Source organism: Parus major, chromosome 14, assembly GCF_001522545.3.
Source record: "Parus major isolate Abel chromosome 14, Parus_major1.1, whole genome shotgun sequence".
NCBI classification, from domain to species: Eukaryota; Metazoa; Chordata; class Aves; order Passeriformes; family Paridae; genus Parus; species Parus major.
In genome coordinates this window covers 1,360,423-1,378,054 of record NC_031783.1, presented here as the reverse complement: position 1 = coordinate 1,378,054, position 17,632 = coordinate 1,360,423, and the positions used below count along the sequence as shown (strand labels likewise).

Here is a 17,632-nt window from a genome sequence, read left to right as displayed (position 1 = left end):
ATACCCTTCTCAAAGGTTTGCTGTTGCATTTCAAAGCAGCATTTGGACATTTTTAGAGGAGCCTGCCTATGGAGTCTTGCAAGGTTTTGTTTTGCAATCTACTGGGCATTTCAGTCAGCTGAAGGGATCCCCAAACTTGGTGTTTGCCACTTTTACCTGCTGCTTCCTCCATTGCCTGCTCCCAGTTCCTTTAGTTTATGGGAGTCTGGGAATGAAGATGGAAAGCTGCAGCCCTTGCAGACAGCTGATGTGATTGCCATGAATGGAAGGCAGAGTCTCTATTGAGTTCTTCTTGACAATGTGGCCTCTTCAAGATTCCTGAGAAATACATGCCTTTACATTTGTTTTGTCCAAAACAGCCTCCAGTCTTTTATTTCAACAGTCAAAACTGGGGCAATCAGTTTGTTCCTCATTGTGAATAAGGGACCCCAAAAGTAGCAGCAGCTGAGAGTGACTGCTGTTCACTTTGCTGTCTGATCATCCAGATGAACGCTGCTTTTGCTGTCAGTTGAGCTCCTTCCCAAATGCACCCTCTTTTTTCCCAGTCTTACCCAGATTTGCCATGTCTAAACCAGTAACGTGCCACAGAATTGCCCTGAGCAGTCTGGGGCCGATGTTTGTGGCAGTGAAGCTTTCCTGGCTGTGCTCTTTGCTCTCTCAGTGCATCCTACCTGAGAATAAGACACCAGCACCTGTGATGAAGATCCTGGGAGCCTTTGCTCCGTGCATACCTCTCCACATTTCTGTTGTCTCTTTTAGCAGGATAAAGCTACCACCAGATGCTCCTCAGTAGATTGGCTACTAATTGAGAAGGGCTGCCTTGAGACAAATCCTTTGTAAGCTTGTTAGCACGTGTCTAAAGGCTTAATTTTGAAGTGGTTTAGTTTTACTTGCTTTTAGTTTTTCAGTATTACAGAACTTAAAATTCCCTGGGAATTGAGGGCTGGCATTGTAAATGCCATCCTTTAGTTGTTCAGCAAATCTTAGCAAAGTTGTTAGTTCTCTTTCCAATGAGCAGGTTCCTTTTGCAGGGTCACCCAGCAGACTGTGCTGTGGAGTAGGGAGCTGAATATAGAGCCCTTAGCCCCCTCCTCCCCCACGATGTCCTGTGAAAATCCTGTGTTCCCAGCAGGATCTGCTGTTGTAGAGCAGCATTTCAGTCTTGTGGTGGTCCGTGCAGGCTGAGCTGGATGCAGACATGGTTACACCACAGTTGCTGTGTTCAGACGGAGGCTCCCGTTGGTGTGGAGGCAGCGCGGATCTCACGGATCTCACAGAGCTGTCAGGTACCAGCTGTCAGTTGCTGGAAGTTTTGCAGGGAAGAGTGGGTGTGCAGTGAAGCTGTTTTGCTCCTCAGCACGTGGCATTGCTCTTAATCTCCTTCACCATAAATCTGACAGCAGCTTCCTCAGCACTGAGATTCAGCTGCTTTCATCTTTTCCCTCAAATGCTGTGTGGGAACCTTTGGAGTGCTGAGGTCTTAGGCTGTGGTAGGAAAGCAGAGGATGCAGGGGTGACCCCAAGACACCCCTATATTTTACAGATCTTTGGGCACCTTTCAGTCTGATACACTTCTGCGTAATTCCTCACAGGGGAGGGTAATCCCTCACAACACAGCCTGAACAGAACACAGGAAGTAAATTGGGAAAAGTATTTTTCCCTCAGAACCTCCAGTGTTTGGACCCTGCTATAGACAGCAGTGGGTGTGCTTTGCTCACATAGGAGAGTTTGAGAAACGGGGTTGTCACAGCCAACTTTGGCAAGCAATTCCTTGCTTCCTGGCCTGGCTCACACAAGTGGTGTTTCCCTGGCCCTTTGTGGAGCCCACCCTCAGGAACAGGAGTTCTTCAAGAAGGAGAGACTTGTGGACTTGTGCAGAGGCCATGTGTGTGCCTGGGGCTTTGCTGAGCTGGGGCTTTTCCTGGTGGTACCTTTGTTATTGTGTGTCAGGGTAATTGTCTCTGGATTTACACTCTGCCATTTGCTAATGCTCCCACAGCTTGGGCTGGAGCATTTGCAGGCAGGAGATTTTACATGTACTCCAAGTCCTTGCAAGGACATTCCCCTCCTTGCTGTCTTTGCCAGTCCTGTGCATTTGAGGAAGTAAAAAGGAATCAGCTTAACAAGTCTTGTCATTTGGGAGTTTTGAATTTTTTCTTTTTTCTTGTCCTTACTTCTAAAAAAGATTTAAGCAAAGGGTGGTTTTTCCACACCTGCCCAAGGTCAGTGTAGTCATGTCCACCTGCTTTGTTCCTAACTTGGATTCACATTAATGGATCAAAAGTATTATGCTCTTCAAACACACATTCAGTGCCTGACACCTTCATGCCCTATACTTGAAACAAACCTTGCCTTCCATTATGCTTTGTTATCTTGTTGTGTTTTTCCTTTCTATTTTATCTTTTTTGTCTGTGTCCTCTTTTAAATGGAGCTGTTCCTCCCATGGATTGTCCATGCCTCTCTGGGCCCCATCTTCCCTTCAATTAGATCAGTGGATTTGACATTGCATATCTTCTAATTTTATCTTATAGCCAAGAACATTCCCAAGTATAAACTTAATTTTCATTTTCTTTCCATTGTAGTTGGAAAGCTAAAAGAGATTTTTGAAAAATGTTGTAATGAGTGAAAAGCCCAGAAGGAGAGGTACCTGTGCCACATATGAGTGATGCAAATATTTCTGAGCCTCCTGTGATATATTGGGGATGAGAATTTGGCTTGGGTGAGCGAATCCAACATGCAGGAAACAGCTGAGAGAGAGAGAGATTGCATATTTAATGTTATTTGCAATGAATTATTAGGTTAGATGAGATAGCTGTAGCTGGAGGGTTTCAGCTTTGAACAGGGTAGGGAGTTGTGTTCCTGTTATTTTTAGTAGTGCCTCAGCCCTTCATGCTCACGGTTGACATCAGCCATTTTCACACACTTTAGAGGATTTATAGGATTAGGTCCCTAAAGCTACAGGTTGGGAATAACCCCCCAGAGACCTCACAGGGTCTTCTGTATGTGATGGATAATTTCAGTTGCTGCATTAGGTGTGGAGGTGAGAAATCTGTGACAACACTTGTCAGTGATTTGCTCCTCTTGCCACAGTGCACTTCATGTTCAGCTCTCACTGCTGAGAGCAGTTTATGGCTTCTGCTGCAAGAGAGGGATCTTTCTGCACTACTGTATAAAAATAAACCATGATTTTGGGGAAAAAGTACAAAGATCAGGCGTTGGGAGGTTTGCAGGAGCATCAGCTCCTATTGCCTGTGCAGTTGTATTTTGTTCTGGAGACAAAACTGCTGTGGAGCCCCACATGTGCCTGATGTGAGTCAGTGCTGCTTTCTGCTTGACCTCATTTCTTGGTGCTGCCCACGGCATGTGCTGACACATATCTGAGCAGCTGGGAGCCCGAGCTTTGGACACACACACATGAAGAGCCTTGGTGTGTGTTTTTGTGCTGGCTGAGTGCTTCTCATCAGGCCAGGGCAACTCTGCTCCTGCAGCAAGAATTTGGGTGGGGATGGCTCCTCTGAGGTTGCCTTTTTGGTGTGGGGATGTTTCTCATTTCCAGCATCGTTCTGAGTCTCTGATAGACCTGTGGCAGCTCATGAATCCCCTGCATGGCTCTGCAAGTGAAAGCTGCAACATCTGAGCTCCTGGCCTGCACTTCCAAGCAGCTCCCTGACTCTTCTGGTTTTAGTGGAAATTCAGTGTTTGAATCACAGAACAGTTTAGGTTGAAGGGACTTTAAAGCTCATCTCATCCCACCCCCTGCCATGGGCAGGGACACCTTCCACTGTCCCAGGTTGCTCCAAGCCCCGTCCAGCCTGGCCTTGGACACTTCCAGGGATCCAGGGACAGCCACAGCTTCTCTGGGCACCCTGTGCCAGGGCCTGCCCACCCTGCCAGGGAACAATTCCTTCCCAATATCCCATCTATCCCTGTCCTCTGGCAGGGTGAAATCATTCCCCTTTGTCCTATTACTCCAAAGTCTGTCTCCAGATTTGTAGGTCTCCAATGTTCTTTACATTTAGTTGATCTGCAGTTTTTTATTTCACAGGCAAGACAAAGTAGGAAGTTAACAGTGGATGGTTCTGCTCCAGCTCAGTACAATTTGAGTGTCAGAGGTTCTAATGAGCTGAGTGACAAATTTAATTCAGGCTATGAATGCTGCAAGTTTATTTAAAATCAGAACTTGCTTCTCATGGAGTAAGCAGCAGAAATATTCCTTCTCCATCATCTTTACTCTCTCATCCTGTACACAGGGTCATACCCATGAAAAGCAAACATCCACTGTCCCAATGTGAGATGTCCTTCTCTTGTCTGTTCTCTTGCCTGACTCTCAGGAGCAGTCCTGATGCTTGTCACTGGATTTGGCAGTGATCTTCACTGCTGTTCCTCAGTCATCAGCCTGCTCTGCACTGCACACTGGCAAAGCTTTTGCTCCTTTCCAACAGCTGAGGATCTGGCCCAGGGTTACAAGCAAGAGTCACCATCCAGGACAACTAAAATCAAAATGAATCGCTCATTTAACAACCATTCTAACCTTCTTTTGTGTCACCAGTTTTAGGAGGGTTGTAGATGTAGGCTAATTGAAAACAGCTCCTTGCTGTTTTGGCTGTCAGGCTTAGCTGCAGGAGAAGAAACTGAATGCTGGAGATCAGACAGCCAGAACTGCTTTCCATACACTTTTTCAAACTTATTTTCCTTTTCAGCATCAACATACATTATGTTAAAGTTTTTCAATTTTAAATAGCTTTATTTAATGACTTTTTCCTGTTGCCTTTAGCAGATTGAATGTAGAAAGAGACTGCTTAAATCCTGGTGTGCTGAATGTGCTCTCTTCCCTAGTGCTGTGGTGTCTTAAAGGGTTTGATATTTCACTGGCTGATGAAGTGATGCTCCTGCAACAGAACCTCTGAGCCCTCTTTTGCTACTTAACACCCAAACAGCTTGGGCTGTGCTGGTAACAGATGAATGGTATGAGAGCTGTACCATGCACAAGCAGGCTGGTGTCTAGCAGGGGTCACATCAGCTCTGTGGGTTTGTTCAGAGTGACAGTTCAGTGTGTGTGTTCACAGCCCAGCCAGGCCTCAAAGGCTGCTGCTGTCTTGCTTCCTGAGTACTACAGATTGTCAGGTCACCTACAGTGCCATGTCCTACAGTGCCAGGGCACTGATGCACCACAGAGTTCACTTTGGGGGGTTCCTGACTGCTGAGTTGTAATTACAGGCTGGAATCCCCATCTGGAGCTCCAAATTGCACTATTATGCTATTGTCACAGCCTGGTTTTAAATGAAGTAGAATCTTAACTAAAATAGTTGATGCTGGTTTGTAATCTCTGCTTTCAAGTGTGAGCTCTGGAGCCAGGAGAGCACTTGCTGCAGGGAAGCAGAGCAGTTTCTGGCTGCTGGAATCCTCAGAAGCAGCAGTGAAGGCACAGAGGACTGTGTGGAGCAGCCAGGGAGGTTGGAGTGGAGCTCTCAGTGCAGCAGCTGCAGGAGTGCCAGGGGAGAGGATCCTGGTGTCCTCTGTGTCCCTGGGTGGCTGCAGGTGGCACAGGGAAGAGCTCTGCAGTGTGTCCAGTGCTTGGAAGCTCCTTTCCAGCTGCTGTGACACAGGTAATGGCACAGCTTTTAGTTACTGCCTGAAATGGTATTGCTGGCTGGCAGGACCCTGGAGATGGAAAATCAATGTGCAAGGGGGGAAAATGCTTCAAAGTAGGTGTTCTTTGGTGTCAACCCATGCCACACATGACATGAAATGTCTTGATAGTAACCTAAGCTGTATTTAAGAAATCTCTGCAAAACAGGATCTGCTTTATTTGTTATTGATTATTATAGATATAGGTTATAGATTTTTATTGATATATAGATTGTTTGGCACATAAAACTTGACAATTCCTCCTTGGATGTGGATGGTGTGCCTGCAGCCATGGGCTGTGCCAGGTATTGTAAAGAAGGCAGGTTCCCTCATCCCTTTTTTTTTGCCATGTTTGGAAGGTGAGTTTGCTGTGACTGCCAGAAGCTACTGGGTTAACATTTTATGCACTTAGAGATAATCTAGTGTTGACTCAAAGACATGATGCTTCAGTGTGACTTGAAGGCTTGAAACTCTGCTGTCAAGATACACTAAAAATATCCCCTCATCTTCCTGCTGAGCAGCATTTGGCACCAGGAGCCTGGGAGTGATGCTCTGTGTGTCAGCTGGGCTGGCTCTGCACTGGGGGGCTCAGCCCCAGGCCCTGCCACCTCCTCCCTCGGCATGAAGCAGGTTGAGAGTGAGCAATAGTTGGGAAAGAGCTGACATTTCTCCTGGGATATTGTGGTGTGGGATGTTTCCCCTCAAGCTAATAGAAAGTGTTCAGTGTGTGCTGTTTGTCACAGCTGCTGGGTGATGGAAGAGCTGCTTATTCATTGGGAGCTCTGGAGAACTGCTGGCAACATCTGCACATCTCCCTATGTTTTGTGGGAACAACAGAGGACTCAGAGCTTTGCTTTGCCACTGCTCAGGCTCCCTGTGTGGACTGGAGAGGGTTTACACTAATTGCAAAGGTCTGTACAGGTTTACTCACCTTCTTCAGCTGCAGCATGGAGGTTATTTCCTTGAAGGATGGGCTGTGTCTCAAGTTTAATCTGGTGGGTGCTGGCTGGTGCAGGGATGGCTGAGCTCTGAAGGGAGCTTCAGTTCAGAGGCACAGCACAAGGAGACCCCCTCCAGCTCTGCTATATCATCTTTACCTCATCTTCCAGTAGTGACCAAAAGACCCTTCTCTACTGAACACATAGGTGCAGAAGACAAATTATAAACTCTTCAGCAGGGACTAAAAGAGGTGGTAAAATTTAGAATCATATTTAATTCTTACATCTCAACCAGTGTGGGCTTGTTTTAACTGCTAAGCACAGTGACCTGCCCAAGTCTGACCCTGAATCGTGGCCAATTTGTATAAATTCTCACTGCAGCTTCTGGCAATGACAGAGTGTCCTTCCAAGTAGCCATTAGTTTGTGAGCCAGCCTGTTTGATTTTACAGTGAATCATCAAGCAGTGAATGTGTGATGTGACACTTGACTGCTGTGTTTTGCTCTTTCAGGTGTTAGTCACACGAGATCTCTGCTTCCTTGCCTTCCCATTTGGTTTCTCTCTCTCTCTCCCCACGCTGGGCTGTGGCAAGCAGTGGTTCCTGGATAAGGTGTCACTTCTACAGGTTTTTGTAAAGGCCAAAGCCTTGTGCTGTTGGTGACCCCAGCTGCTCCACACAGAGTTCCCTCTCCCAGCAGAGGAGAGAGAAGGCTGCAGCAGCAGCAGGACAGCTTGAATGGGACATTGTTCCTTCTCAGACAGGAGGTCAGGCATGTTGGTGGCTTCCTGGGAGGGCTTTGTGCAGCTGCAGTGCAGGGCCTGGGTTTAGGGCGTTTGCTGTGGCCCTCAGTTGTGTCTGTATTGCAATAGATGCTGCTGCTCCCTGAATTGTTTCTTTCACCAAAATCTGAAGGAATGAGGCAAATAATTGGCTGTAGTCCAGGCAGAGATAACACTGGGTCAATGTTTACAGTCTGGGTGCTGTTGGCCCATGCACTTCTCACTGGCAAATCTTTTTCCTCTGGCCAGCAGAAGTGTTTCTTTTTTTCCCTCAGGTCCCAAAGACTTTTACTGTGCATACTCTGCACCTCCTCGAAATGAAGCTCTCTTTTTCCCTGAATCAGTGCTTTTCTGTACCCTAAATATGCATTTGGTGCCTCCCACATTGTTCCTTGTATATTTTATCTTACTTTGTGGCTAGTGGGAAGCTGGTATCTGATCTGTTCAAAGCACGTGGATTATTGTGTCTGGTGTGTGCAGACTCTGTGGTTCCCTTCAGCACTGAGACCAAGCAGTGGGAGGGACTGCAGGATGAAATTCCTCTTTCCTAGAAGGCCTGAATCTGCAGAAGAATATTTATGTATCATCAGATCTGCTCAAAAGCTGTTCCAAATGCATCCTCTTCCTACTTAAAAGTGATGAGGTGTCTTCATCTTGCTTCTCATCATCTCTTTTCAAAGGGCTGATGATATGGGCATCTTCAGCTCAAAATCTGGTATTATAACTCCTTGCTTCCCTTCCTCCAAACACAAGGGTTCCTTTTTCCTGGAAACCTGCACATGGCTGTAACATAAACTTGAAGAATTTCATAATTAATACAGATTTAAACATTGTCTGATCATGAACATTTGAAGTGTTTTAGCACAAGGATGAAGTCTTCTCCTTGTCACATATTCATATAATATTGACTATAAATTCTGTCTACATCAGGTGCATCACAATTAAGTTTCTTTGTGCTCCACACAATGCAATTTAATTTCCCCCCCCCCCCCCAGCTTTTATATTCTTGGAGGTCCCACCTAACAGAAGCACATGGAAACCACTTGGGACCCAGCAGGCTGGAGGGAATCACCTCGGGATGTGCAGGGGTTTGGCTGCTGAGGTGTTTTGTTTCCTGCTGTAATTCAGTGGTTACACTTCCCTGTTGTTGTGCATTCCTGAGGCCTCTGTGGTGTAATTGATTTCAAGGTCACTTCCTAGAAAACCCTGCCAAGGAGAAACAGGAGTAGCTGTTAGAAAGATGCTGGCCATGGCCTGTGGGGCCTGCAGGAGCAGCAGGGATACAGCTCTCAGAGAGGAGAGCAGGAACACTCTGGCACTGGCAGGATCTCTGGAGCTGGGGGTGTGCAGGACCTGCAGAGGGTCCCTGCTCTGCAGGGGAAGGGGCTGAGCACATGGTGTAGGGGGGGTGTAGAGGAGGGTAATTTCCTCTTTTCTCTATGGCTGTGAGGCTTTAGAATGGCACTTTTGGGGCTTGACACTTGTGGTTTTGTATCATTTGTTCTTGTTTGGTATCTGGCTGACCTTTGGAGTACTCCTCTCACAGGAGATGTGGGGTTTGTACTGGTTACTGAGTATTTAGCCAACAGTTTAGAACATTTCCAAGCATGGCTTCCTGCGTTGTGCTCAAGCTCTCTTCTCACAAGCTTTTTTCACTTTTCAGTGTTGTGTTGGTCCCATAATCCATTTGGGGATGGATATTTACCAGACCAGAAAAAATCACTTGGATGCATTTCCCAGGAGATCACAGGGCAAAAGCTTGGTCAGGGCACTCTGCTGATTTCACAGTCAGCCATAGCACTGTTAATGATCACTCCTTGTAATTAATCATTTGTCAGCTTCAGTGGCACTAAGGGGTCTTTGTTGGGATGCAGATGTCACTATAAGCAGTTGGAAATATCCTTACCTTAGTTTGGGCTCCATTCAGTGTGAAAGGAGAATGTGACACCATTGAACCTTTGAGATCTTTGACTTTTCTGCATATTTTAACTTTTCAGCTAGAAATGGTTTTGCTTGTATTTTTTTAAAATTTAATTTCTTCTTTGTTGAATTTTTTCATTCCGGTGAACAGTATCTAAATGCTTATTTTTTCTTTACATTTAGATGCACCCAGAATAATTGGTTATAGTTCTAAGCAAAAGATCTTGATGAGTTCAAACAGATTCCAGGTCCCTCTGTGTTCACTGAGCCCTCTTGTGAAATTTAATGTGTGATTTCACTTTCAGGACTGCAGAGATTTAAATGACTCTTTGAACTGTTGGTCACAGTCCATTACAATAAAAGCACTGATTTTTGCAATGATTATTTTGTCAGAAATCTGGGAAAAAACAACTTGATTTAGGGAAGGACACTGGTGGGCCTGAGCCAGCACCTCTTCTGAAATGGTTGGTTTGGGTATGAGGTGTTATCCCAGTGGGGTTTAGAGGAAGGGAGGGAGTGGCTTTGTGGCACTGTTAATTTTGTTATGCATATATATATTTGAAATATATATCTGATCTCCTGTTGGAGGCTTTAGTCATCCCAATGTCTGTCTAAGGTGCAGACCCACAGTAGAGCTTTTAACACCCAGTGCTGGCACAACACTGCTGTTGTTCCTTCTGGGAAGGGAGAGGCACAGAAGGAAGAGACAAATCCTGGTTCCTGTATCCTGCTCAGTGCAGAGCTCCTGCAGGAAGGAGCTGGAAGAGCAAGTGCAGGCAGCCACAGCATTAAAACAATTAATACTAAATACTCTGTGCCTTTAATTTCTGTGGGATGATCTATTGTCCACCTTGGACTGCAAAATCACAGAGGAGGAGACATAACAGCCTTGTGATGGCTCAAAAAAAATTAAGTATTTCTCTGTCTTTATAACCTGCCTCAGTTTCCCTGTTGAAGCAGCAATGGGCTGTTGCACAGAGATGCTGATTTTGATAAGAGGATGCTGGGTGCAGAAATGGGCTGTTTTCCTGCTCAGCTCAGGCTGCAGGGGTGGAAAGTTTGGGTGCTCTGGGAACAGCTTTGCTGTGACTGCAGCGTGGGGCTTCAGCTGTCCTTCATGTGATCTCAGGCATCTTCCCTGCTGTATTTTTAGAGCTGTTGTGCAAAGAAGATTAGCAAAGGACTTAATATCGATGTGGATATGGATTCTTTCTCAAATATGGCAATGTTCCCCCTATTTAGGTGATGTGTTTGGGCTCGTGTCACAGTTATATCACCAGGCTGTGCACTGCCATGTGCCTCTGCCCTGGCCTCTCTTCCTGCTCCAGATGTTGTTTAGTTCGCTGAAAAAGTGGCTGCACTCATAGTCCTGGTCTTACTTTTGCTGGATCTAATGACATTTTATTAGGGAGCTTGTTTCCAGCTGAATCAAGTCCCTACTTAGTGGAGAAAGAAGCAAGGAAGTTGAGATCCAGTGGTTTTACCTTCAGATGGGATTCCAGGCACCTGGATTCAGTGGTGGTTTCAGACTGGCTCTTGTGGCCTCTCTGTGGTGAGGGGGCACTTACAGGTGAAGCTGTTCAAGTGAGGCCTTTGGAGGGTCCTGCTCCCAGGAGAACAGCTCTTGTTTGTCTGGAAACTCCCTCAAATGTTGCTGGCACAGCTGCACCCCTGAAAGAGCAGAATCACTGGATAACTTGGGTGGGAAGGGACCTTAGAGCCCATCCAGTCCCACCCCTGCCATGGCAGAGACACCTTCCACTATCCCAGGCTGCTCCAAGCCCCATCCAGCCTGGCCTTGGACACTTCCAGGGATCCAGGGACAGCCACAGCTTCTCTGGGCACCCTGTGCCAGGGCCTCAACATCCTCACAGGGAAGAATTTCTTCCTAATATCTGACTTAAGTGTGTCCTCTTTTAGTTTAAGACCCTCTCCCACTGTCCTATCACACTGCCCTCCCTTGCTGTGGAGTTAATTGGGGCAGCCTTCTCTCAGGAAAGGGCTTTCAGTGACATTTTTTGCAAGTGTGTTAGGGGCACATGTATGGAGTGACATGGGACAAACTGCTCAAAACCAGTTGCTAAATATTCTTGTATGCCAGTGGCCTCTGAAGGTGTTCTCATCAGTGTGCCCTGTCCAACCACTTGGGACTCCAGTAACTTAGAGTGGGTGGCCTGAAGAGATACATTTTGTATGTGCTGGAACAGAAGAGACCAGCAAGGTGAAGGCTTTGGCCTCAGGATAGCCCTGGATGGTGCTTTGGAGTCTGGAGGGTTGGGAAGAGGGCAGGTGGGAGCACAGATAGGAGGTGTTGACTGCCTGGGCAGGTGAATGGGCTGGCAGGTGCAGGGAAGAGAGCAGGTACTGAGGTGTGCAGCCCTGGAGCAAAGGGCACCAGCAGAGGATGGCTGGGAGTGTCCTGTGGCAATGCCTGACACAGATCCATGAATTCCCATCCTAACAAATAAAGCTGCTTAAAGCAGCGAGTGTGCTTCTCTTGGCTGGAGCCAGGTGAATCTGTGTTAGAAACAGTCACTTACCATGGGAATTCTGGATTTATCTAAGCTGGTTTTGTTATTCCTGTGCTGAGGAGTGAAAGTCACAGGTAGAAGAACATGGGAAAAGTTCTCTGAGAAGTGTGGCAAAGCAAGCAGGACAGTGCTGAGGGACTGGGAGAGCAGGGTTTCAAACCTGCGTGCTTCGCTCTGGCCAGGGCTCCAGCTGGCAGCTGCCTGCACTTCCCTCCTGATACTGGAGCAACACAACAATCTGAAATAACTTCTTTCCCGTCCAGAGGTCCAGGAGCAGGAGATATGGAATGTGTCCTTAAGTGCCTGGGCTATTTTGGGAGCAGGGCACATGAATCTGTGCAGGGGCATCCAGGCTTTGCATTGCTGTGCTAACGGGGAGCTGACAGCACAGCTCCAGCATCAATGTTTGCTTTTGGGGCAGAGAACTCATGAATATTTTTTTTTTTCTGTGCTGTATAAAATGATGGTGTCTTCTGGAAGAAGGGAAGATGACAGCAGTTCCTATAGGAATTGCCTTGGAATGATGGTCAAAACATCTTTTGATGGAGATGTGGAGCTCTGAGAGTCTGGTGGCAGGAGAGCACAGGTTCTCTTCCTGGAACAGCTGCAGTGGAATTCTGGGCAGCTTGTGCAGCTACCACATATTTACAACAGCAACACAACATGCAAGAAGTTTTTCAGAAATCCAAGGAAAACATTCCATCCTGCAAACATCTTAGAATATAATAAGAGATTTAAAAGTTAGGGAAGGAGCAGCAGCAGCAAGGTACTGTTTGTGCAAGTTAACTTCACTGCAGGTGCCACGAAAGACTGGATTTCTGCTGGAGCTGCTAAAGAAGCTTTGGGGAAAGGATTTTTCAGAGGGATGTGCTAATTAGAACAGGGAAGATTTCAGAGCCAGGACAGAGTTTTTTAGAAATGGATAAATTGAGGCAAAGTGAGTAGTCAGTAATTGCTGGTCATACCTTTGATAGTTGAGGGCAACTGAACTGTTGAGAGAACTGTTTGGCACATGACATTTTAAGGCTTCATACAGACAGTATTGACCTAGAGATTATAAAATTCAAGTCTTTAGCCAGCAGAAGTTGGCAGAGCTGTGTTTGCTTTTGCTAGTTAGGAGCTTCCTGATGCTGAAGTGATGATTCCCTTCCTAGTATTCTTCAACAACAGGATTCTGTTACTACTTCATGTGTGAAGGAGAAGTTATGTTAGGACATGCTTGGCTGGTGACCAGCTTGGTGCTGTCCCTGCTTGTACCTGCTCTGCTTTAACTTCACCTCTGAGCAAACTGGGGCTGACTCAGGGTTCAGGGACCTCAGTTTTGTTGGACTTTCACTGTAAGGGAATTAATAAATTCAGAAAGAGTTAAAATCGATTTACCCAGAAGCTGAAATTTACTTTATTTTCACTTCTAGGCCTATGAGAAGCGCTTTCCTACATGCCCAGAGATCCCAGTCTTCCTGGGGAGTGAAATCCTGCATGAATCCAGGAGTGAGGACGGAGCCATCCATGTCATCGAGCGGAGCTGCAAGTTGAATGTGGATGCTCCCAGGCTGCTGAAGAAGGCAGGTGGAACCTTGGGAGAGAGAGGCCTGCATTTTGTTGGCTGGCTCAGATAGATGAAGGCTCCTAAAGTTACTCTTTTCTCTCTGTGTTTCCCCCCTCCTCTTCAGATTGCAGGGGTAGAGTATGTCTTCTTCATCCAGAAGAACACTGTGAACTGGAGAGAGAGAACCCTCCGCATCGAAGCCCACAACGAGACCTTTGCCAACCGTGTGGTGGTCAGGGAGACCTGCAGCTACTCAGTGAGAGCTCTGCTGTGGCTGGCTGTGCTGGGAGGGGACACTGTGCACTCACACACAGGGTGAAGGTCCCTGAATGGGTTTGAGCACCTCTGCAACACTGGGCTGTGATTACAGACTCTGGGGCTGGAAAGGCTGTTGAGTCCTGCCTGGGAGTTTGTTCAGTTGCTTTGGAGGAAGGGCCTGGAGAAACAAGACAAGGAGGACAGGCTTCCCATGGACAAATTGGGCATTGGGAAGGAATTCTTCCCTCTGAGGGAGGTGAGGCCCTGGCACAGGGTGCCCAGAGAAGCTGTGGCTGCCCTTGGATCCTGGAAGTGTCCAAGGCCAGGTTGGACATTGGGGCTTGGAGCAACCTGGGATAGTGGAAGGTGTCCCTGGCCATGGCAGGGGGTGGGACTGGATGGGCTTTGAGGTCTCAATGATTTTAAAGGTCTCTTCCAACCTAGTTGATTCTGTGTGTCCATCCAAACGATTCTGTGATTTCATAAAGCTTGAGAAACTTCCTCGGGTTGATTGTGATTCCCCGCTTGAAGTGAAAGTGGAAAACAGAATTGATGCTCCAGAACTGCTGGTGTTCCCTCAGTTTCTTTTTGATTGAAATTCAGGCTAAGAAAAGATATCTAGAATTCTAGATATCTTTTTCTAGATATCTAGAATTAAACCCTTACTCTTCATTATTTTAAGGGCCTGAGTGAAGTCTGTTAATTAATTTTGCCCACAAATCAGTTAAAGTTTTAGCACGTTGTTTGCTGTAATTTTCATGCTTTAAAGGTTTAGAGAAAGGACTTGAGCCTTGTTTGTGGCCTGGGCTGTCTCCCTTTGTGGCTGTTTCTGAGGTGTTTCACTGTGCTCTGAGGGCCCAGTCACCATTAAATAGCCTCAGCTGTTTCTGGAAGCAATCAGATCCTGCTTGTTGTTCCTTATACAAATGTCCAGATCCTGTTACTTACCTGCCCTTCTGGCAACTTGACAGCACCTCAGCTTCTTGGGAGTAAGCAGGCTGTAAAGAGCTTCAGGCAAGAGGAGGAGTGGGAAAGCTGTGAACATTTTGGATGGTGAGGGTGTTCTGAGCCAGAGATCGCTTGGTGGCTGCATGAGGCTTCCTAAAAACTGCTGTAAATCAAACTTCCATCATCCTCAAAGGTCTGAAGTGCTCCCAGGTCAGCTCTGAGATTGTTACACTTGCTGATTTTGGCTGTGTCCTTAGGAAGGAAACGTCAGCATCTGGACTTTGAGGGGAACAGGGTGGGAGCTGCTGGCTGCATCCTCAAGATGGTTCCCTGCTCTATTTTTACCAGTTCCCTTTTCCCTGCCAGAGTGCACCGGAAGCAGGTTTATTCTCATCTTTCCTTTTCTGCAGCACTCTCTGAGGCAACTTGGAGAAATATGATCCTGCTCCTGCAGTTATTTAATATCTCCCCCAGGAATCTGTCTTTTATGGTATCTTTGTGTGGGGGCTGGAGTTGTTTTTCTTTTGTGTCAGTCTGTGAACAGCAGCACCTGCAGAGAGAAGGCAGAGCCTTCTCAGGAAAGGGTTAAGTTTGAAAGAGGAAGAGATTATACCATATATAGAGCAACAGAGGGGAAATAAGGGAAAGGTGTATGTTGAGCTGAAGAGTGGGGAAACTCCTGCTCTGCCACATCCCCAGCATTCTGGGGAGAAGGCTGATGTTAGTCTCCCATCCAAAACATAAAAAGAAACCTGGTTTGCATTTTTCTTCTTTGCTCATGTAAGAGTTTTAATTGCATGTTCCACAAGGCCATCCCTGTCTTTCTATGAAGAGACCTTGACATGATGGTTTGAAGTGGGCTGTTCCACTGTTATTTTTGTGCAGCTTTTGCTACCACAGTTCAGGTCTGCTGGGGCAGGGATGGGTTTAAATCTTGATTTTCTTTTGTGTGTGAAGAACGTTGGGTTAGCAAAAGTCTGGCTGTCCAGTTCACGATGAGTTCTCACAGTGGGAATGAACCTGGCTGGTCAATCCAGGTCTGCAGTGCCTCCTCTGCCCCCTCTCTGCAGCTGTGGAGGTTAAACCACCCCTCCTGTGTGTTCCCCTGGCTGCAGGTTCACCCTGAGAACGAGGAGTGGACATGCTTTGAGCAGTCAGCCTCTCTCGACATCAAATCATTTTTTGGCTTTGAAAGCACCGTGGAAAAAATTGCCATGAAGCAGTACACCTCCAACATCAAACGGGTAAGGTGGGCTTCCCTGGCTGCCAGAACAGCCCAGCTCCTCTATTTGCCTCTGTAAACAGATCCAGTGTAGTTTTGTGCCCTTGCTTATGGCTCTGAAATCCCTCACTTGGGCAAAGGAAGGCAAAGCCTGCATGCAAAGAGCACAGAATGATCTGGAATGTGTCTGTGCAGGGATGGGGCAGGCTGTGCCCTGTCAGGAGGATGGCAGTGGGTGCCAGGCTCCTCGGACACTGGGGACACTCTTCTTGTGCAGGAAGGGAAAGTTCTGGGTGAAGATTGCCCCCCATCTCCAGAGCTTGGGCTTGGGTCAGTGGCTCTGGGCTGCAGAGGAACAGGGCAGCTAATTGGGTTTGGGAGCAGGAGGATGGGGTAAAAGTGTTAGAAAAGCAGCCAGAGACTGGGATTTGCCTGGCCATTATTGTAATTCATCATTCACAGGGGATTTTTCATACTGGAGGTTTTTTGACAGGATCATGAGGATGGAAGGAGAGATTTCCCCCCTCTTTTATCCTTAACACCATTAATCATCTGTCCTGAGGAAACTCCTGTGCCTTGCTGGTTCTGGAGGAGGCTTTTTCCTAATAAGAGTTTTCCCTTTCAGGGCAAGGAGGTGATTGAGCACTACCTGAAGGAGCTGATCTCCCAAGGGATCACGTTCATCCCTCGCTGGAGCCCTCCCGCCGCGAAGGAGGAGCGAGCCCCGGCTGTGGGACGGGTCCCTGGTGACATCCTGCTGGATTCTGGGGCTGCTGGCACCAGCAGGGAGCCGGCTGCCAGCCCCTGCCCTCCCCCAGAGGCTGCCAGCCCCGACGGTAGGCACCACCCAAGCAGCAGACTCAGTCAGTAGCACTAAGCAAGGAGCTTATTTTCATTTCTCTTGGCATCAGGTTTTTCATCTGGAGTGTGGGGGAGTTGGAGGAGGAGGGAAAGCTATTTTCTTTTTTTCAAGAAAAATAAACAATGGAACTTTTTTTCCCCTAAAACAAAAAAGCTGTGCAGGCAGTATGTTTTGGAGTGTAGAAAAAAAATAGGTTTCATTAGCCTTTAAAGGTATTTTATACTTTAAACTGGAGTTGGTCTCTTCAGTATGCTGGAATTAAATATTTTATCTGTTCCAAAATTAATATTCTTGGGGACAGGTTTGGATGGTTTTTGGCCCTGTATCAGGCCAAGACAAACTTGAGGAATGTCTCCTAATGCATTTTTCCCACAAAATTCCAAAATCAAACTTTCTTTCCCATGTGTTGGTCTGATGATATCTTCTAGACTAAATAATATATTTCTGAATTAGGAGGGACCTTTGAATCCAGATCTGCTGTAGTAGAAACAGTTGTTGTCATTCCTGAGAAGGAAGGGCAGCACTTGTTTTGCAGAGTGTAACTAGGGAAGAAGGTTGGAATTTGGAAATATCAGTAGTTCTGCTCTCTCCTGACATTCTCTGTGAGCTTTTCTGGAAAAAGATGAGAATCCACAGAGAAGCTGATTAGGAGAAATGTTTGAGATTAATATTGACCTCAGAGTGGTGGGTCCAATCCAGCAGAAGAGTAGCCCTTATTTTTCTGCCCATATTCCTGTTCAGGACAGGATTAACTTCCCTGGGCCTGCTCCCAACCTCTGGGGCTTCCATGGGATGTCTCACTTCCAAATGCAATTTCTGTGTTATCTTGCTTATCCTGTGGATGTCCAGGCCTCCTTCAGTAGGTGATGGCACCTACTGAGAACCTTGTGCCTGACAGAGCCAGCTCTGAGGTGTCCCCAGCCCTGCTCCCTGTGTCTTCCACCCCAGCTGCCCTGTTCTGCTGGCTGGCAGCTGCCAGCCCTGGGTGGCACATCCC

The 17,632-nt window shown here is 46.9% G+C and overlaps 1 protein-coding gene across 3 annotated transcripts in view; it reads left to right on the top strand.

The window, feature by feature from the left end:
• SEC14L5 (SEC14 like lipid binding 5) overlaps positions 1-17,632 on the top strand; it is a 39,670-nt gene that overhangs the window by 6,458 nt on the left and 15,580 nt on the right. For all 3 annotated transcript variants that reach the window (XR_001524126.3, XM_015643134.3, XM_015643135.3), the window contains exons 4-7: positions 13,212-13,361; positions 13,470-13,601; positions 15,667-15,795; positions 16,399-16,609. Coding sequence is in view for 2 of the 3 variants with exons in the window: in XM_015643134.3 (XP_015498620.1) it covers positions 13,212-13,361; positions 13,470-13,601; positions 15,667-15,795; positions 16,399-16,609 (622 nt within the window). In the remaining variant the exon portion in view is untranslated. The remainder of the gene's footprint in view (positions 1-13,211; positions 13,362-13,469; positions 13,602-15,666; positions 15,796-16,398; positions 16,610-17,632) is intronic.